The 22,305-nt window shown below is 38.2% G+C and overlaps 1 protein-coding gene across 1 annotated transcript; it reads right to left on the reverse strand.

Moving 5' to 3' along the window:
• Positions 1-1,206: 1,206 nt before the first annotated feature.
• opn4a (opsin 4a (melanopsin)) lies at positions 1,207-21,951 on the reverse strand. The gene is made up of 8 exons (XM_053502256.1): positions 21,888-21,951; positions 13,305-13,447; positions 12,548-12,681; positions 5,836-6,039; positions 4,862-5,033; positions 4,377-4,538; positions 2,862-3,057; positions 1,207-1,357 (listed from the first exon to the last, which is right to left on the reverse strand). The coding sequence occupies exons 1-8, from the start codon at positions 21,930-21,932 to the stop codon at positions 1,265-1,267; spliced, it is 1,149 nt and encodes a 382-aa protein (XP_053358231.1). The 5' UTR covers positions 21,933-21,951; the 3' UTR covers positions 1,207-1,264.
• Positions 21,952-22,305: the final 354 nt, after the last annotated feature.

Below are 22,305 nucleotides of genomic sequence, written 5' to 3' on the forward strand. Positions count from 1 at the left end.
AAAGCATTTGTGAAGCCACAACACGCACAACCTTGAGGCGGATGGGCTACAACAGGAAAAGACCCCACCGGGTACCACTCATCTCCACTACAAATAGGAAAAAGAGGCTACAATTTGCACAAGCTCACCAAAATTGGACAGTTGAAGACTGGAAAAATGTTGCCTGGTCTGATGAGTCTCTGTTGAGACCTTCAAATGGTAGAGTCAGAATTTGGCGTAAACAGAATGAGAACATGGATCCATCATGCCTTGTTACCACTGTGCAGGCTGCTGGTGGTGGTGTAATGGTGTGGTCCCTCGTTTAAATGCCACGGCTACCTGAGCATTGTTTCTGACCATGTCCATCCCTTTATGACCACCATGTACCCATCCTCTGATGGCTACTTCCAGCAGGATAATGCACCATGTCACAAAGCTCGAATCATTTCAAATTGGTTTCTTGAACATGACAGAGTTCACTGTACTAAAATGCCCCCCCCCCGTCACCAAATCTCAACCATATAGAGCATCTTTGGGATGTGGTGGAAATCTCCATCAACTGCAAGATGCTATCCTATCAATATGGGCCAACATTTCTAAAGAATGCTTTCAGCACCTTGTTGAATCAATGCCACGAAGAATTAAGGCAGTTCTGAAGGCGAAAGGGGGTCAAACACCATATTAGTATGGTGTTCCTAATAATCCTCAAGGTGAGTATATATATATATATATATATACACTCAGTGTATATATATATCCAGTGTATATATATAACTTATTATTTTGCAAAACTACACCTAATATTTAGGATGTGCCAGAATTGGTGTTCCTCATACACAGAAATATGTTTTTGATTGTTTGTTTGTTTGCTTGCTTGTTTTTAATATCTGAAAATCTATGTATAGGATAAAATTCAGAAAAGTACAAAGAATGACAGATTTATTTTTAAAAATAAATAAATTAGAACAACCACATTTATAGAACATTGATAAATGCATTTAAATTACTGATAGGTGTGACATCTAATACATTTTTTCCACATATATTTTAATTAACGCTTAGAAACACACAAAACCTAGCAAGAATTAGAACACTATACAAAATCTTAAACAAAATAATGAAATATAAACTGTAATAATTATTGGTTCCTTCTAACCATACTGGTATCCCAACATTACCACCTTGTTACAAAGGTGAACACTTTAAGTACTAAAACTGATATGAGTATGTCAACCAACAGCATGCAATAACTTATTAACACAGAACAGGGCAGAATAACAATAAGTCATTTCACAGAAGTCAGAAACAGCTCGGACTCAGAGGTGACCACTATTCTGGGCATCTGGATCGTAGCACCATCCATGCTTTCGTTCCCTTCCTAAAAGCAAGAACAGAGAACTTCATGTTGGAAAACATTTCATAAAACATTCATGCAGCATTCATTCTCAGTAAATGATTTATCTTGCTTAGGGTGCAGATTTGTAGACGATCCTAAGAAAAGTGAGTGCAATTCCAAGATGGAACACCAGACCATCACCAGTCAGGTTTCTTGACTAAATATTTAACACTAGTTTGATACACTATATTTAAAGTCAGACTTTCCAAAACCAGAATGTTACTACATTGAACGTCCAGTGTTATAAGATGACATACAAAGGTATCTTCTGGAAAATATGTTTATAAAATGAATAAGCATCAGAACCTTTTCAAGTGGTAAAATACAGTATGTAGAATATGTATTTTGAGTAAGAAACCTGCATTACTTCCATGCTTGATGGGTTTCCTTCTTGTTCCTTTGGTTTTCCTCCAGAGACATGCTGGATACGAAGGTTGATTATTCCTTCATCTTGCTCATCCTGTACAGGGTCGTGGCGGGCCTAGAGGTTATCCCTGGAGACTTAGGGCACGAGGAGGGATGCAGCCTGGACAGGGTGCCAATCCATTGCAGGGCATACACACACACTATGGGCAATTTGGGTATTCCAAATAGACCTAATCTGCAGGTCTTTGAACTGTAAGAAGAAACCAGGGTAACCAGAGGAAACCCACCAAGCACAGGAAGACCATGCAAACAAAACATCTACACACACAGACCTAAGACAGGAATCGAACCCGGACCCTGGAGGTGCTAGGCCACAGTGATAAACACTACGCCACCGTGCCAACGGGGTGGTTGATTAGTGTTTCCAAAATAAGTGTAGTGTATGATTCATAGTGTGTGTGCTTGTTTCCAACAATGGGTTGGTACCCTATGCACGGTGTACCATCCATGCATTTTAGAATCGTTGAGATTGAGATGGCCACATGAACTCCATGACCACAGCAACTCTACGCAGGATAAGCGGTGTAGATAATGGATAAATGGATTGATACATAGATGGATGGATGAATACACCTGCTTTAAGCCTGCATGATATAAATATCAGTGATCATTATGCATTAGAATGTAAGGTGGAAAAGTTCTGATCCAATCTCTTATTGGAATTTCTTATTGCAATCTCGAATTGGAACCAATTTCTTAATTTATCACAGGTCTTAATAGACTCAATAAGCTTTCATATACACTCAATATCTGGTTTAACCTAAATAAATGACTAAAATTTAAAAAGGATATGTAATCTATACACTAGTTGTTACACTAGTTCTTAATATTATTGAGTAATAAAACAAATAAACGAACAAATCTTATCAGGCCACTACAGAAATACTTATGGAAATCTAAATGGTGGCCCAAATATACTGTACAAAATACACCCAGTCAGAAATGGCTTAGTGCATGATGACAATTTTAATCAAACAAGCATAACTTAGTGCATTCAGCTGTTTTCCCTCAAGACCTACTGCACATCACTAAGCACATAGTAAAAGATCAGCACGCTTACAGATTCATCGTCAGAGGCAGAAGAGGTGTGGGATTTGCCTGTACTGTTATGGGAAAATTTCCCAGACATGTCTGAGGCTCTGGTGGTTATAGTGGAGAGTCTGGTAGATATAACACTGCTGTGGAGAGAGTGGAGCTCCCTCTGAGGAACACACAGCAGCACACGCAAACATGGGATATACTTTGCTATCGCCACTCTGAAAAACACACACAAACAGCATATAGTGCAAGTATATAAATGTGCAGCAGGTATTAGAAACTTTAGAGCAAATATGGAGTATATTTAAATTAGTATTTGTCAATTTTCCATTCATTCTGTATCAGTAAACAACTACGCAAATACACTGGTGTCTTATAAATAATATATTGCATTAGACAGTGGTGACTAAGTTACAAAAGCTTGGGGAAAAGAGATTAAATCCTGTCACGACAAAATAGCCACTGTTGGGCTCTTAAGCAAAACTATTAATTGCTCATTTGCATCTTGTCTCAGTTGTAAGTCACTATACACAAAAGCTTCACAGTACAAGTGAGATGAATGTACTGGTAGCTATACAGGCTTGGTTTTGCTATATGATATACACTATATGCACAAAAGTATTTGGCCAAACCTGCAATGACATTGTATCCAAATACATTTACTGCAATATGGGGGTGGTCCCCGGTTGCAGCTGTAACAGCTTCCACTCTTCTTGGAAGGCTGTCCACAAGATTTTGAAGTGTTTCTGTCAATTCAATTAAATTTTATTTGTATAGCGCTTTTAACAACTGTCATTGTCGCAGAGCAGCTTTACACAATCAACGCATTTATTCTGTAGAGCATTTATGAGGTCAGGCACTGATGTTGGACGAGAGCGCCTGGCTCGCAATCTCCATTCCAGTTTGCACCAAAGGTGCTCGATGGGGTTGAGGTCAGGGCTCTGTGTGGGGCATTCAAGTTCTTGCACACTGAACGCATTAAACCAGAGGAAAACCATTAATACCTAAGCAGAAGATGGAAAAGAATAAATAGGTAAAGTTTACGAAAACAAATCCAACTCTACCTGAGGTAAAAAAGTGCTGAGGGAAGGATGAAGGTGCTCTGTCAATACCTGTATTTGGGGTGAGTGATGGCGTAAATGATGGGGTTGTGGATGGCTGAAGCTTTGGCTATCACAGCAGGCACAGAATTCATATACGGAGTGAGTATATCTGCATACCTACAAGAAAATACACAGACAACATCTAATAAAAGATAAAAGAGTAGTTTGTGGTATGAATTCTATTAAAACATTAAATCGTCAATAGTATCAGGTTAAACCTTAAAAAAGGGATTGATTGTAATTTTTTAATAGTTATACATTGAATTGAAAATGGTCCATTATTGTGTTTTGGGTCAAGGCTGTCCAATTAAGTAACTAAAAAGAAATAACATTCAAGTTCATAAAATTACTTTTCTTGAAGCAGCGATTTTAAGTGCTATTGAAGTCTAAAGTGTGTGGTTGCACTGTGTGTGTGTGTGCGTGTGTGTAATTACCCAGAAAACGCTGTAAGAGCCATGATTGAATAGGGAGACCAGGAGATGACATACAACAGGATGACAATGAGAGCAACCTTGGCCATTTTCCATTCTTTCTTCATCTTATTTATTCTTTTTACTGAGTCTCTGCTATTGTACCTGTTCAGCTTCACCACATCTCTTTTCCAAACAAAGAAACAACATGTTAGAGGCTGTTTAAGGGCTAAGTGGATGCACACTATTGCACAATTCAACAATAGGACTCATTCGTCAAAGTTGCTTTGACAAACGTGGTGATGTAAGCACATGGAAAGATGAAGAAATCTGTGTCTGATTCATAAAACTGTCATAAATCATCGAAATGAGCATTGATTCAAAACTAATAAACTAACTTCAGCTGCAGGGAAAAAAACTTCTGCTTAGTAGCCCCCTATATACATATTATATGTGCTGTGTACATCAAAAAACTATTTACATTTATTATTGTTTTTTTTTGGACTTACTGATTGCTGTTACGAACGGCACGGAAGATGAAGATATAGCAGTAGATGATGATGATGAGTGGTATGAAGAAGACAAAGATGAAGAGCAGCATTGTGTATGCCCGAACTGAAGGAGTAAAAGTTACATAATCCCATGTACAAGAAGTCATCAGACCTTCAGGAACATAAGCACCTAATAATAACAAAGAAAATGAGAGAGAGAGAGAGAGAGAGAGAGAGAGAAAAGACTGCCAGGAGACCAGGGATCAGCCATGTCCTTTGGCTTAAACCAGTTTGCAAGCCATGTTATATTTGTGGTTATGGTAAACCAGGCTTTCATATGTAGTAAATGTAAAGCCATTTTGCATAGTTAAAATTAAATTGGCACAAGCCAATCAAATTAGACAGAAGACTCTTATAACATTCTTGTGCAGGCAAGAAAACAGTTTTAGCATACAATTTTCCAGAAAAAATCCACAGAAGATTTATTTTGACATTATTATTATTTTGGTTTTTTTTCCAATTTTCTCCCCAATATTAGTCGTAGCCAAGTCCTCCCCATCACTAGGGGGCTCCCACATTAAGGCTACTACTACCACTCAGTCGGGAGGGCGAAGACTATCCCGTGTTTCCTCCGAAACGCGTGACGTCAGCCGACCGCATCTTTTCGAACTGCTTGCTCACGCCCCATTAGGGGCGGAGTAACACACTCGGACGAAAGCGCTAGCCGCTCCTTCCGTGTGGCTGTAGAGCCGTGATTAATGTGGGAGTGCAAGTACCTCTCATCCCTCCCCCCTGAAAGAGCTCGGCCAATCAGCTCTCTTTGCACCTCCGGCTGTGAGAGGAAAACAGCATCACACGGGGTTCGAACCAGCGATCTCCAGATGATAGGGCAAGCGCTTTACCACTGCGCCACTCGGAGGCCTATTTTTACATAATAAAAGCTGATTCTTCGGAAAAGACTCGTCCCACAATTCTGCACTCAAAATACTCACTCCAGCCAAAGAACGGTGGCAGGCTCCAGCCCAGAGTGTAAATCCAAGCACACATGAGAACCAACAGTGCCCTCTTCTGGGACAGGATGCCAATGGAGTGCAGGGGTCGCGTGATGACAAAGTAGCGGTCTACCGCGATGACCATGAGAGTGATCATAGAGCACATCCCAAACAAAGCCCCACAGAATGCATACAGCTCACAACCTGTTTAGGGACCCAGAGACACAAAATGTCATCAGGTTTAACTGATGATCAGGACTCAGTACTAAATTTTAGTCTCATATACTGTAGAATTTCCAGTCCTTCAGAATGGGGAAAAAAATTTGCATGGAAAGAAGAGGATTCAAGGATCACAAACAAAATATCCTTTACTGTACTTTATAGCTACGTATTTGTTGATCTCTCCTCTCCACACTAGGAACATCCTGTTGGGATATAGAGTACCTAGAACTCTGAGAACTATGCTTACATCTTTATAAAAGGCATAATCTAAGCCACCAAGCAACTTTCTATATATCCCTCAAGACAATCTGTAGCAATAATCTGGCTAAGTTATATCAAGATATCATGCTGTTTTATTTTCGGTTGCTTTATATACAGGATATTTTATCTCAGTCTGTGAGATGGCTGTAGGGAAAGATTGGCAATGCTAAAAAATATTGAGAATACGTGGATCAAATTGTTTCATGTGAATTGGGCATGAATACACAAACAGAAACCACAGTCATGTAAAGCTTTCCTTTACTGATTGTGACTTGTGACTGCAGTCTCTCAGTAGTTTAGGACTGAAATTCCCATGAACAGTTTTGTACTCCAGTGTCCAACAATGAAAGTGGACTTTTATATTAACTTAAACACTACTTCGCATTACTGTATATTGAGCTTTCAAACTTATAGCACACAGATGTACCATTGACTGGTTTGTAGTTATACTATGTGATATCATCCAAATGAGGATGGGTTCCCTGTTAAGCCTGGTCTCTTTATATTGCTATTTAAACGTGTTTTTCTTTGCCATTGTTGCCCCTGGTTTGATCATCAGGGACAATCTGATAATTATAGTGTATACTTTTTCATTTCTAATTTATTTCCATAATTTTATCCTGTAAAGCTGCTTTGCAATGATGACCATTGTTAAACACGCTACACAAATAAAACTGTAAAACAGCAACAAAATATAATTTACAACACTTAAAAACAGAAATTATGAAAATAATAAAATTGTTTAACCTAGATTAGGTCTGCTATTTTAAGTGCAACATGAAGCTATGTCTCATGGAATGCTGATTCATTACATGCTAACAGGCAACTTTATCTGGCTAATCCAAACAATAACAGCAAAACAAAAGCCTTAGGTCACACACACAAAAGTCAAAATTCTTTTCTTGGCACATCATCAGAAGTGAGCTTAACTTATAAAAATTATTTACAATAGTCTCACACAGTACTTTTGCAAATCAGAGCTGTTTAAAGCTCACTATGTCTGTGATGAACTGAAGCCAGAAAAATGTGCAAACGCTAATGCTAGCTTCAGCCTCAGATACTCTATCCACCTGAGGTGCTATCCGAAGTGCCTGAGGCTCAGAATAGCTTTACAGGGATATCTATTTATTGATGAACCCTGGCAAAACAACAAAATATGCTGGTTTATTTTAGTTCATAGGGATTTTTTATTTTTTATATACTGCGTATATGAACTTTTCACGAAAAGAAAAATAGTATGACGTTTTTTATATTAATATATTATAAATCATCCCATAGCAAAATTTTGTTGTTCAGAATGAGCTTTTTCTTGTCTCATGAGACTGATTTGAGTTGTCTCATTACAAGCTCGACTTTGTCTTTTCTATTTCTCCTAAACCCCACTTAGGAGAAACAAAGAGACATAACTGAGACACAAACCGAGACATACTTTTAAAAAAAACATTTGAGATATCTGAGATGTACATGAGAAACAGAACTGCATTTGAAGGAGAGGCAAATGAGCCATATAATAAGACTATAATGAGGTTAAAGTCAGCTATAAAAGAGATGTGAGTGATGAGAAATATTAGTTTTATTGAACATATAAAAAATCCTCAATTAACAGCATACAGTGTAATAAATTTACAATCAAAATCAAGACACTAAATAATACAAAATGTAACCAAAGCTGACAAAGATATTGTCACACTGCTCAACTCAAAGTATATGATTTATACAGGTGTTACACAAAGGTCACAGTAAAAAGAAGCTGAAAATTTTAAAGGACAATTGGTTGCTTGCTGTATGTAAGGGCTACAAGAACGGGCCGATGGCTGGAAAAGTTCTTTTGTGGTGGATGTCCAACAAGTTTGTCCAAAGTCTGCAACTCCTGGAGTTGCTTAGTATTTAATGGAACGGATCTTTCTGAAGGTTAAGAGATGGGCTTGAGCTTGCACATGGGCTGCTGATTACCTGACTGATGATGTGGTGCTGATGGAGACTCCGGAACATGCATTTTCTCTGTTGAGATTTTTTGTCTCCTGAGGTGGCATGCTTCTGAAAAGAACCCAGTTAAAGTAAAATGTATATAATTACCAAGATAATATTTCCACAACCAAACAAACATATTGGTCTTTATTTGTAGAATATAATTAACTCATATCTTTAACTCATTTTTTTTTTTTTTTTTTTAAAGGTAAAAAGTAACTTTATATGTCAAACCTTACTGGTTAACTTGGGACATGCCTGATAATAATACTGTAACTAGCTGACTGAGTTTTACCATAAAAAAAACCTCACAGGTGTTACTTACCTACAGTAGATATGCTAATCCACATGCTTAATTAAACTACCCTTAGGTAGCATTTGAATTCCTTTTGCAATTTAATAACAAACGTAAGCTGTAAGCTAATTTCAGCTAAGTACAGTGAAACCTCAGATTGCGAGAAACGCGGTTTGTGAGTGTTTCGCAAGATGAGAAAAGATTTAATGAATTTTGACTTGGAAAACGAACAAGTCTTGGTTTACGAGTACCAAGTATCATGTATCAAATACATATACATATATTTGCCTTTGCAAATACTTTTTAGTCTTAGTTTTACTTAATATTTTGTGTTAATCAATTTCATGTATTTATTTTTGGGAGCTGGAAAATGAATAATTTGAATTTCTATTATTTCTTATGGGAAAATTAAATTTGGTTTACGAGTATTTTGAAATACGAGCCCACTTCTGAAATGAATTATTCTCGTAATCCAAGATTCCACAGTTGTTGTTGTTTTTTTTACCACAGACTCTGTGGTTTTACCTTACATTTTGACTCCTTGTTAATAATAATTAATTTTAAATTCGCGAAAAAGTAAAACCCACCTTCACCGTCCGCTTTGGCTTCTTGGTCTTCTTCTTTATTTTTATCTGCAGCAGGAAAGGTAGGTGGTGCGCTACCGCCACTTAAAATGCCTGGTTGAATGATGGATAAAGTGTTTTTTGCTGACTTGACACCAAGGCCTGGACACACTGGCAACTTAAACATTTGCAGGCTTGGAGCATGTATAGGAGAAATTGTGGAAAATATGTCTTTATTACAATCTTTATGTACTGTAGGCTTAATTGGGTTGGCTATGAAAAAAAATTTGTCATAAATGTATAATCAAAATACATTTTTGTATTTTGTATTTTAGTTCTTTTTTGGTAATGACATTTGTACAGAATGTAAAACAAGTTTGCCAATTGCCAGTTTAATTTTAATAAATTCATTAAGGTGTACACATTTGTAAAAGGTGTAGCCATGTTGATCAACTAGGGACACCTGGGTGTACTGTATAATACCACTAATACCCCCTATCTTACCAACGCTGCTACGCTGTGGCCCTAGGTACGGTTTATCATGATTCACCGTGAGTTTGGTGATGTGATTAGGTTTCCATCTTTCCGCCCGTCGGTCCTCGTATAGTCAAACCACATAGGTGAGATAGGGGTATAACAGCAGAAATAACATGGGGGGGGCGGGTTATTGGGGGCGGGGCTTGTAGAACAACTTTCACACACACATTAATGGATTGGGAATGAGTGTTGTCTGGCGCATGGATTAGATTAATAAAAATAATAAGTTTATTTTATATAGCGCCTTTCAGCAGACTCAAGGCCGCTTTACAATAACAAAAATTTTACACATAGAAAGAGACATCTGAAAGACAACAACAACAAAAAAAACGGTAGAATTGATCTAAACACATATTCAAAGATTGGGAAAAGAGGGGGAAAAAAGATATGTTTTAAGGTGGGTTTTGAAATCCTGTAGTGAAGAAAGATCACAGATGTGTTTGGGAATCGAATTCCAGAGTGTAGGGGCAGAAATACTAAATGCTCGCCCTCCAAATAATGCTAGTCCATGGCGAGAAATTAACAGTAGACCATCATCTGCAGATCGAAGTGTGCGAACAGGGGAGTAAGTATGAAAAAGATCCGAAAAATATGGGGGGGCAAGACCATGGAGTGCATTAAAGGTGATAAGGAGAATCTTGTATTGAATGCGGGAGTGAACAGGTAGCCAATGAAGTTTGTATAGGATGGGAGTGATGTGTGAGGATTTCTTTGAATAAGTGAGGACCCTAGCATCAGAGTTCTGAATGTATTGGAGCTTATTTAATGTTGTATTTGTTAGACCACAAAAAAAGAGAAATACAGTAGTCAAGTCGAGAAGTAATGAAAACGTGAACCAGTGTCTCAGCAGCCTTAATGTCTAAGTGAAATAGTCCGTGAAATAACAGGTGCAGAGTATTTAAGCAGGGACGTAGGGGCAGGATTAAGGTGACAGAAAGAAGGATTGACTTTACTGAGTAACTCAGAAATAAAAGCAGGAGTTGGAGGATCGAAATCAGTAAAAATACCAGTTGCAAAGTCTGTAAGGAAGTCATTTGAGTGGATAGGGGAGTACACTGTTGAAAAGAGAGAATGTATACGAATTATTTTATTTTGGAAGTAATGTAAGAATGACTCTCAGAGATCTACAGAGTTGGTCATAACAGGGACAGGAGGGCTAGTGAGTTTGTTAACTACAGAAAACAGTGTTTTAGGACGGGAAGATGCATTTGTGATAAGAGTAGAATAATAGCTGGAGCGTGTGTTATTTAAAGCCAATTTATATAGCTGAATATGATCCTTGTATGCAATAAGATGCACGGTCAAGCCAGTTTTCCTATAAAGGCGTTCCAGGCAACGACCAATGGTTTTCAATTTGCGAAGTGATGGGGTAAACCAGGGCGATTTATGTGTAGAAGGTACGATTCTGCATTTGAGTGGGGCGTGAATACAGTATTAGGGGCAATAGACAGAGCGTTATTATATTTGGCAAGAATATCAAGAGCAGAGCTGTGTTCAGTAATATCTGAAAGATGTGTCTGTACAGAATCAGTAAACAGTGATTTTGCGAAAAGTGATGGTTGATTTTACCCTGAGGCAGGGGAGAGGCATTTTACAACTGAGTTCAATGAAAGAGTGACCAGAAAGTCCAATCTGAGATCCATACACAGAAACGTAATTACGTAAACCAGTTGTACAAATTAAATCCAGTGTGTGACCTTTTAGACGTGTAGAAAAATTTATGTGCTGTACGAGATTAAAACATTCAAAAACTGACATGAGTTCACGGGAGTCTGCACACTCTTTGTTAACATGTATGTTGAAATCACCAAGTAAGATTATAGAAGAAGACATCGCACAAGTAAGGGTTAATAGTTCATGCAGATTACATGAATTGTCTGAATAACCGATTAAATAAAAATAAAAAAACTAAATAACTGAGTACTTAAATGGCAGACCTAGCGCGTTAGATTACTCGTTATATCAAACAAGTAATCCAAGGCCCGGGTTCGATTCTCAGCCAGTGGCCAAACCCGTCAGCCACCAGACAAAGTGCCGGGCCCAAGCCTGGATGAATGGGAGGGTTGCGTCAGGAAGAGCATCCGGCGTAAAACCTGTGTCAAGTTGGATATTCCACTGTGGCGATCCCTTGCCGGGAGCAGTCGAAAGACCAACAACAAACACACATGACTAAGCTAAAATTAATACAAAAAAGATCATATCAGAACATCAGAAAACCCAAATGCACAGTTTACAAATACTGTATACTTTATGTATGGGAAACACAGCTTTGGGGTAACAAAACATATGTGAATCGCACACAAGACAAATATGAACTATCTCTGAGATTTAGAGGTAATGAGCCATATTTAAGGCACATTTGAGAAGATTGAGAAAATGGCTAAAATTTTATTCAAGTCTCAGAGATGGCTCATTTCTGCATATGTGAGTCTCACACAAGACAAATGTGAAATATCTCTGAGATTTAAAGGTAATGAGCCAAATTTGAGACACCTTTGAGAAGAGCAGAAAACGCCTAAATCTCAATCAAATCTCAAAGACGGCTCATTTCTGTCTAGGAGACAAAGAAGAGATTAATCTGAGATTTCATTTTGGAGTTTTTTTGCTATGGGATATTATAATGTTATTGCCATACCATTATCATATATATCGCTATATAACCTATTGCAATAAATTTAGCATTAAAATATATATTTTAAAATTTTGAACATATACTATAACTAGTTTTTCTTTTCCTGAGGTATGTATATATTTTTAGTATATAATGCATTAGGCTGTAAATGCTTAAAATGGAAAACCTAAAAAAGAAGATTGTTTTTTTTGTTGTTGTTGTTGCTAAATCCAATGGAATCAGTCTGTGACTCACCTTTCTTTCCAAAGATCCATCTCTTGTGCATACTGGTTATGAAGAATGTTGGAGTCTGTGTGGCACACATGAAGAAGTCTGTGATGGCCAGGTTTATTATAAACATGTTGGCAGGTGTCCTTAGAGTACGACTCCTACAAGCGTGCACACGCACGTATACACACACACAAACACACTTTTCTTTTCATACCTGTCTATATATACACGTCACCATTTGCCACAAAGGTCACCCTGTCATTTATCAGATGGTTCACCTTAGCACAGTCCCACAGAGACACAATGAAACACTTTTAGTGCCGCTGTAAAAAGCATACAGCATTTCTAAGAGAAACTTCAGCAGAGTTTATGCAGTTAACCACTTAATCATTACCTTGTTGAAAAGCAAAACACAATGACATTTTACAACTAAAAATTCGAATCTTCAGCTTCATCTAAATAAATAACAATGGAATGATTGACAATGGAATAATTAATTACAGATACTGTAAGTTAAACAAATACACATGCAGAAATGTCATGCTAATGTCTTCTACAACCTGGAGTGAAGCAGAACTATTTATTTTTTTCGTCATTCTCTTTTTCTGTCCTGTCGATTACAGTACATCAAAACTAGTCAACCATGGGTATGGGCAGATTTGATAAGATTTGGTCGGCTGACTTCATGTGCATAAAAACAAAAGCCTGTAATAGCCTTCCCTGAGAAATGGCCATGACTAAATTAGGAGGAAAAAATACACTCGCTAGGGGGGTAGCTTACCTGGTGAAAGCATAGATGACCAGAAAGTTGCCCACGATGCCGGTGATACCGATGACCAGGATTACAGCACCAACAGTGTAGTGTGCATGATCAGGGACGTCTACTGTGGGGAAGAGCTGAGGGCGTTCATGCACCATTGCAACCTCCGACGACAAGCAAGAGATGGCAGACTTAATAACAGTTCTGCACAAAGCATTCAAAACCCTAATGAGGGCTAATGAGAGCCTGCTTATGTCCATCTAAACTTGCATATAGACACAAGCAGTGATGTACACTAAGGGCAACAGTGGAGACATTCCAAAGCTTTGGAAACTTTACACACAAAATAAAATGGCAAAAAACAGACTGGACAATAGACAATAGAGCACTATCGTACACGACCATTATTAATTAACATGAGCATCCTGTTTGTTTCCAGTTCCAAGACTATGCACAAAATCTGGACTTGGACCTGCAATACAGTATATGGGAATGCTATTCTGGCAAGAAATTATAACATTATTTATTAGGCCTTCAAACATCCCGTCTTTACCAAGGACATTTATTAACCTCCCATTACGGGTTCATTTGAAGGGATTCAAGTTATTTTAAAGCATTGAAAGTAAATTACCATTTAATAAATCTAACATTTCCTCCCCTTGACATTATGACACCTATATAATTTCTATTTACTAGTAAATCAATAACAGAGTGTCTGAATTCCTGCGAGTGTCTCCACCTGACCACTAGTTAATAATCCTTCACCTTTACCCTCCTCCAACACTATCATCCTCACACTTTCTCCATTACACTGGCAGCTGCTCTCCACCTCCCTATCTGACAGCAAGAGGATGAGTTGTAGCAGCATTTTGTCACTTCTGTCACTGTAGTAAAATTGGGTCTCTTCAACACTGATGCTGAGAAACAACAAAACATAAAATCATTTCCTTTGGCCCTGGTACTGAAGGCCAACAGCACGAAAAGAATGGCCTGTAGGACATCGATAGAACAACTGCTGTCTGCTCTGCCTCAAGTGTATATACAGTACAGAGGGTCTCCTAAGTTTCAATGTACACATGTTTCAAGTAAGTGTTTACATTTTCTGTTCAAAATTCTTCCAGATACTTACAGTTTTTTTTAGGTTATTGACCTCTGGGGCACTGAAACGACAGCGTAATAATCTTCACAGAGACAAAGACATTTTTCTTGATTGTTATATATTAGATCGGAATGTCTTTTTTTCACTCGGAGCTGAGATTCTGTCAGAACAGCCACAATAAAGCAGATGCATTCTGTGGTTAGGAAACTAATGACAGATTCGACATTCAGCATAATAAACTAATGCAGGTAGTGCATATCAATCTCTGGGGATTTTCATCATGGAGTTCTCTTTTGCACACTAACAAGTTGCATACATTATGTGGAAATGTAACACAGGAGACAACAGAACAGTTGTGCAATATATGCCAATGTCAACGCTAATGTGCATCTTATACCCATATACAGTCCTGTAGTTTAATGTTGTTGTTAGAGGAGGACTTGGTGTTATGGTTTGTGGAAAAGATTCTGAAGCTTAACATCAGGAAGAGAAAGGAAAGACCGGTGGACATCTGGCATGTTAAAGAAACGTAGTAAAAAAAAAACCAAGACCAGTAACCATCTAGGAGAGAAAAAGTAGAGATGGTGCAGACTTAGACGTGGGGATCTAACTAAACTGCAGATTGGACTGTACAGACAAAAGCAGGCTCTGCTTCGTAATAAAGCTAAGGTTCTTTAATGTGGACTACTGGGGTATTCCATCAGTCAAGTCCTATACTAAACTGATTAGGATGTATGTTAAGCACATATGGATGTTAAGTCACCTTTATTTTATTGTTGAGAATGAATGAATGGATAAATGAATGAAGGCTGCTGCTATTCCATGCCGTCCCGCATATTATATGACACATTATAAAAAGATAGTTTTTTTGAGCAAAGTATTCTGATTGAACAAGATGACTTCTGTAAGTGCTGATATAGCGTACAACAGCACTAAGGTCTGGACATTTAAGTATTTGTTATATCACTCTGCTTCACAGTACTAATAATCATTAATCACATTAACTGTCAGTCACCAGCTTAATGCTACATTGCAAATATGCTCATTGTTTGTGTTGCTTAGCAACAGTCAAGTCCCATTTCAACTGCAGAACTATTTGTGTTGGCAGATCAAAATAGCTGGTTAAATAAACAAACACATCATAATCTGTTCATGATAACTGAAGTTTGCAGAACTGTAGTATAAAAAGTATTTTACATTGGAGATCATGATGTTGTACTGAGTAATATCCTAGGAACCCAACCTATGATTTTGTGCCGATGACTGTGCTCATAACTGGCCGTGCTCATACAGTAACTAGCACTTCTTCTTGTGTGATATTGCACATAATCAGTGATATAACTTTGGATTCACTGCGTTAATTTTTAACATACGTTTAATGTTATACATTTGTTTAAAAATCAATATTATTTACTGGTTTAGCATACAAATTTCCTAAATACAGGATGAAGCGGTATAGAAGATGAGTGAGTGAGTGCATACAAATTTCCCTTTAAGGATCAAAGACTATGATGTGGGCAACGAACATACATATAAGATACATACAGTGTCATAAAAAAAGGTATTATGTCCATTCCAAGTAATGATTATTGTTCTACTGCATAACCCAATTGCACTTGAGCTTAAGGTCCCGAGTTGTTGGCCAGACTTTTTTCTTCAGGATTTTTTAAATAAAATTCATAAACCCATCAATTATGGCAACTTGTCCAAGTCCTGTGGCTACAAAGCAGCCCTAGACCATCAAACTACCACCACCATGTTTGACTGTTGGTATGGTGTTCTTTTTATGAAATTACTTGTTAGTTTTACGTCAGATGTGACAGGGTGCACACCATCCAAAAAGTTTTCGGGATCTTTTTGGTAGCAGTGGCTTTCACCTTGGTTCTCTCCCATTGGTGCTGTTTTTGCCCAGTCTCTTTCTTGTTGTTGAATTACAGTATAGACACTAACCTTAACCGAGGCAAGTGAGGCCTGCAGTTCTTTAGATGTTGTTCTGGGTTATTATTGTATTATTGTATTATAAGTCCTTATTGTGCTCTTGGAGTAATTTTGGTATGCTGGGAAGGTTCACTACTGTTTCAAGTTTTCTCCTTTTGTGGATAATGGCTCTTCCTCTTCACTTGAGTCCCAAAGCAAAAATGACCCTGTAACCCTTTCCAGACTAATACATGCCAGTTACGATGTTTTTCATCTGTTCTTACATTTCTTTAGACCATCCAGTCACACTTGGATGTGGATGGGGAGAGGGGTAAATACTTTTTTGTAAAAGGCCACATAGTTATGTTTGGTTTAAACAGGAAAAGGAATGTATAGTTTAAGTCCATAAATATATTCGCTATGAATTGTTTCCTATGCTATCTAAACAACAAATAGTAAAACCGCCATTCTTTGGCCTTGTAATGAGCATGTGTTTAGTAAGGACCCAACATCTCTATATAAAGTTAATGTGTTAACTAAGTCTGCTGTTATGTTTTTGATTAGCTCGTTGTTTTGTATTTGATTTATTCATGTGTTTTTGCTTTGTGCTTTTGTAGATATACCACAGCTGAATCCAGCGACCCTTCAAAGGTTCTTTATAGACCACATAGTTTAATCAGATCATGCACACAACCTTTAAGTGTTTCTGAACTATTATCCTCTCCTCAAACTGCTGACCAAACTCAGACATGTAGGTGTATTAAAGCTCTGGGATCTGGGAAGTCCTAGCAAAGGCAGAATGGTGGTACAAAGTGACTCAGACACTTCAAAGAGAAGTGCAGAATTTACTGTCTGGAAAGTCACAGTGACTCAATGCTGACCCAGCTCTCTTTATCAGATGTTGACTCATTACATGCATTTAAAAGTTAGATGTCTTGCATGGTAACATATCTGACAGTGACTGGGTTTGTGCCCTGTAATCTATACCCCTGCATTCTTTCTTCACAAAGAAGAATTCAGTTGAGGCTGGGTATGTTGAGGGGCATACCCATGTTAAAGATCCTCCACAATCATTTTGGGAAAGGCACTATAGTCTGTTGCAAAGTGGGGTGATTCCCGCTAGCAACTCAATAGCGTGGTCATAGTTTTAATGTGGTGGAAGCCCAGTGGCTTTGGCTTTATTCAATAGCTCCTTGGAATTTGTTGTACTCTGTATGAATATTCCTAGGAACCTGGGATTTTCTAAGGTTGTGGATGCTACTGTAATTATGGGGGCTCATAGACAGTGAATTCGTCCACATAAAACCCCAGAATGACCAGGAAGTTGGATGGCTGTAACCAAGAAGTAGATACTTTCTACATGGGCTGGTTCTCATTCTGTGGGAACTTCTCCCAACTGATCCACCCCCCAGAGCTTGTACCTGTAGCAGAGACATGCCAGCTGGAGCTTCTCAGCGGTGGTGTGGTCAATGTAATTCCCAGCAGTAGCTGCAGTAGAAGCATAATTTATAATTGAACACCTCTGATGCGCACACTTATCTAATTTGATTTGCCTCAGCTGTATGGGCTCTGTGGGGGATGCTTTTGGAATTGACCAAAGGGTGGTTTGGGTGGTCCATGGACTCTTGAGCAGCTTGCCAAGACATGTTAATCAACTCATTGATGTTTAAGGCATGCCGGTTCAGTGAGCAGGTCAATGTTTAGTCCTTGAAAAAATGCAGCTTTAAGTGCTGGCTTAAGTCATCCACTTCTGGCTGCCAAGGTGTGAAAAGCCAGTTTTTAATATCTTGTGTTAGCATGAACAGGCCCTTGTCTACCTCCTTCAATCAAGGTGAATTAGAATGTTTGTGGTGGAAACTAGAGTCACTGGCGGCTATGTTTGTATGTCACAATACATTGTGTATTTTAGCTAGTTGCCATTTTCTGTGCAACAATAATTGTGGGAATAATTTTATGCTGGTTCATCTGATCACAGGATCTGCTGCTGACATCTTGATGCCAGATACCACAGACTACCTCACCTTCACGTCCATGCATCAATGGGTCAGAGCTGTTTTGTCGGCACAAGGCGGACCTACACAATATTGGTTAGTATTAGTTTTTTTTAATGTTATGGCTAACCATGTATACTGATGCTCTATAAACAACTTTACTTGTTAGACACAACCAGGTAGTAAAACATTTAATAGACTATTTATACTAGACTTTTTTCTCCAAAAGATCTAACATGGCTTGTTCCTCTCATGGACTCGTTTTCAATCCTATCCATCCATAGAACCTTAACATCATCTCTGCTACCTCCAACTCTGCCACCTGTCTTTTCTTCAGTGCCACTGTCTCTAAGCCGTAAAGCATCGTTGGTCTCACCACTGTCTTAAACACTCTTCCTTTCATTCTCACTGATACTCTATGATCACACAACAACCAGACACTTTTCTCCACTCGTTCCAACCTGCCTGCACACGCCTCTTCACCTCTTTTCCACACTCTCCGTTGCTCTGGACCATTAAATGCTATATGCAGGTTAATTAAATGTGCACATGTATATTTAAGTACAATTATCTTATTCTTTATCTGAATAAAAATTGCACTCAATGTTAATTAATAATAACTATGTGTTAATTTCTGCAGCTGAGAAGTGGTATACTGTAATACATGTACAGGAGGTCTTTCCTGACCTCAATCTAGGCTCAGTGGTGTCACGATCGGGTGGTATAGGCTGTTGTTGCCGTGTGCACACAGGGCAGGCATAGGCGCAGTGGGGTGTTTTAAGCAAAAAGAGGCTTTTAATAACATAGAACATGAACAATAAAGAAACAAAAACAAAGAGACAAACAACAACCTCAAACTATAACAAAAAGCATATGGGGCAAAACACAGGCTCTATGGCTTTACACACATGAGATAGGCTCTATGGCTTTAGAGACTGGACTAGAGACCCGGAGAGACCGGAGATTGGACTAGAGACACGGGGAGACTAGCGACATGATGGGACTAGAGACACAGGGAGACTAGCGACATGATGGGACTAGAGACACGGGGAGACTAGCGACATGATGGGACTAGAGACACAGGGAGACTAGCGACATGATGGGACTAGAGACACGGGGAGACTAGCGACATGATGGGACTAGAGACACGGAGAGACCGGAGATTGGACTAGAGACACGGGGAGACTAGCAACATGATGGGACTAGAGACAAGACTAGGACTAGAGACATGGCAATCAGCTAAACATGGTACTTAGCTAAACATGGTACTTTACTTAGCTAACCATGGCAATTAGCTAAAAATGCATTTAGCTAAACATGCTATTAGCCCAACATACACTTAGCTAAACCTACCAAATAGCTAAACAAATGGGGATCTAACGCACAGGGTTTTAAACACACAGGAACCTAAACATATAGTGTCCTAAACATGCACAAAGTTAAACATACAGTTTCCTAAACAGCTACACATATAATGGCTAAACATGCAAAGGGCTAGACCAACACTAAAGACACACAAAGTACTTACTGTACAACACCTTGAGACACACACGAGACTTCAGGAGACCGGATCAGCTCCACACACACATAAACACAAGGAACCTATATATGACCACAAACTAGAGCCTGGGAACCTTCTCATCGGTTACGTTACAAAGTAAACTTAAGTACAATATAAAACAAGATGCCCACATAAATGACAGTAAATACAAACAATGCTCGACCCAGTTTCCCAGACTAAACAACTATTTATAGAAGATGTAATGAGCTACCTTGGTTCAAGTAAGCACCCGCATCACCTGACCGAGGTGCCTTCTGGAAAACTGAGTCTGCAAACCAAAACTACACAAACAAAACAGTGACCTCTAGTGGTGGTCCCTTACAAGGGGACACATGGCTTTAAATTCTCAAGAGGGACATTTGCCTCCTGCTGTCACCTACATTGAATAGCAGGAGACACTGTTTAAAGTCAAATTGCTTACATAGGAATTAAAATTCTATTAATAGTTAATGCATGTTAATCTGCACACAGTTAAAGATAATCCCAAAATCACATCACATCCAGTCTGACATAAAAAATACAAAACCTGAATTCTATATAACCTGATTAAACAGTTAATTTAATTTCAGAATCCACTGATATTAAAACCTGTAATAGGAAACCATAATAAGTAATGCATAAATAGCAAGTACTGTATGCCTGATTGCACATTGTAACTGCTAGTTCACTGAGTGCAGCATAAGCCTCCTTGTGTGTGTGAAATTTGCCACAGGATGTCACAATGATGAAACCCCACAGCACAACTCCAGCAGACTCATTCTACTCATGATCAGATTTAGGAAACTTACAAAAGTAATGGATAATAGAAGGTTTAGAGGAGGCAAGTGACATGCCCTGTTAATGTCATTCATTTAAAATAAATAGATTGAACATATAATGGATTTTAAAAACATGATTATGAATTAAATTCGGATTATGTGTCAAACTCAGGTTTGGAGGGCTGTAGGTATACAGATGTTAACACATTTAAAACAGCTGTTCCTAACTGGAAAATTTTATCAAACAAGATGATGGATTCCTATTTGGATTTTTCTTTTTATAGTGATAGGAATCAGGGATTATGATGTCAATATGTCCAGTTCTTTTTGTCATTTGGTTATAAAATTTGTAAATCTAATTAAAAAAGGTTTTAACAACAGAATGGGAAATGTCTCCAAACAAAATAGCTTTAGGTGATAATAAACTTTTAATTACCCAATAAACCCTTGAAAACATTTTTTTCAAATCTGTATGTTTTAAGAAACATGATAACATAAAATATTTTAAGTATTTTTAAGTACAGTATTGTAAACAGTGTTTGGTTAAGTCTTTCAGAGATTTCCATAACAGAGATTTGTGTGTGAATCACACAAATCTCTTGTTCCTTTGTGTGATATGAACCAGTGATATGAACCAGGGTATTCAAAACCCATAAGGGTAACCGATTTCTTACTGTAATTTGGTTAACGTTAAAAGTCCATTACACAAACAGAACAGAGGCTTTTTACTTCCAGACAAGTAGATACGTAGGACCCATCTACAAACAGCCAAAGACTTTTTAGACAGATTTATCACTTTGCATTAGGGTGATATTTAGCTTCAGTATAAATATTTGCCTTTTCTCCAACAAAATGAATGAGAACATTATTATTCATTAAACTACTATTTAATTTATATGCCAGAAATAGTTCCATAACTTGGGGTTTCTGGGTTTGGCTTGTGTTACAAAACACACTATTAAGTAGTGTCCCATATGTCATAGGAACCCTGTAGGAATTATTGTGACACAGCCGGTTATTTAGGAACTAAAAGATAATATTCCAACATGTATGAACTCAAAACTTCTTTAGCAATAGGACTTGCTTTATGGTCTATAGACCTCTAATCCCGGACACGTCCTGCAGTCCTGCAAGTTTACTAGAATCTATATTTGCAAACTATAATATGATGCTGCATGCAAAAGTTTACAGGGTGACTCTTAATTCTAGTAATTCTCCTGCATGTTTAACCTGACACCTGCAGTGTTGTGTGGTCTGTCAGCTCGCAGTGTGACTCACCGTGCTGGCGGACGGAGTTGCGGGTCCCAGCAGCAGCAGCAGCATGTCCGCTCTCTCCGCTCTCTCCGCGCTCCCGTTCCGCGCGCACAGCACCTCATCCACCATGACTGTGCGCACCAACCAGCGCGCGCTCCCGATCCGACCCGCACCACCACCTCAGCGCATGTGCGCGTGTGAGTTCGGCAGGTGATCAGTCATGATTTAAAGGAGGGGTCGGGGTTCTCCTGGCATCATGTGGCATAATTATTATTATTATTATTATTATTATTATTATTATTATTTCCATAATAGTTTATATATATATATATATATATATATATATATATATATATATTTATTACAATTATTATTACAATTATCGTAATTATTACAATTATTATTATTATTATTAATAATAATAATAATAATAATAATAATA

The sequence above is a fragment of the Clarias gariepinus genome, chromosome 8 (assembly GCF_024256425.1).
Source record: "Clarias gariepinus isolate MV-2021 ecotype Netherlands chromosome 8, CGAR_prim_01v2, whole genome shotgun sequence".
NCBI lineage: Eukaryota > Metazoa > Chordata > Actinopteri > Siluriformes > Clariidae > Clarias > Clarias gariepinus.

Coding starts and splice junctions, on each gene's coding strand:
- opn4a (XM_053502256.1), bottom strand. CDS start 21,932: ATGCTGCTGCTGCTGCTGGGACCCGCAACTCCGTCCGCCAGCACG. Junction 6,040..12,547: donor ATGGATCTTTGGAAAGAAAG/GTGAGTCACAGA, acceptor GTCCCTAAACAG/GTTGTGAGCTGTATGCATTC. Junction 5,034..5,835: donor GCCACCGTTCTTTGGCTGGA/GTGAGTATTTTG, acceptor TGTTATTATTAG/GTGCTTATGTTCCTGAAGGT.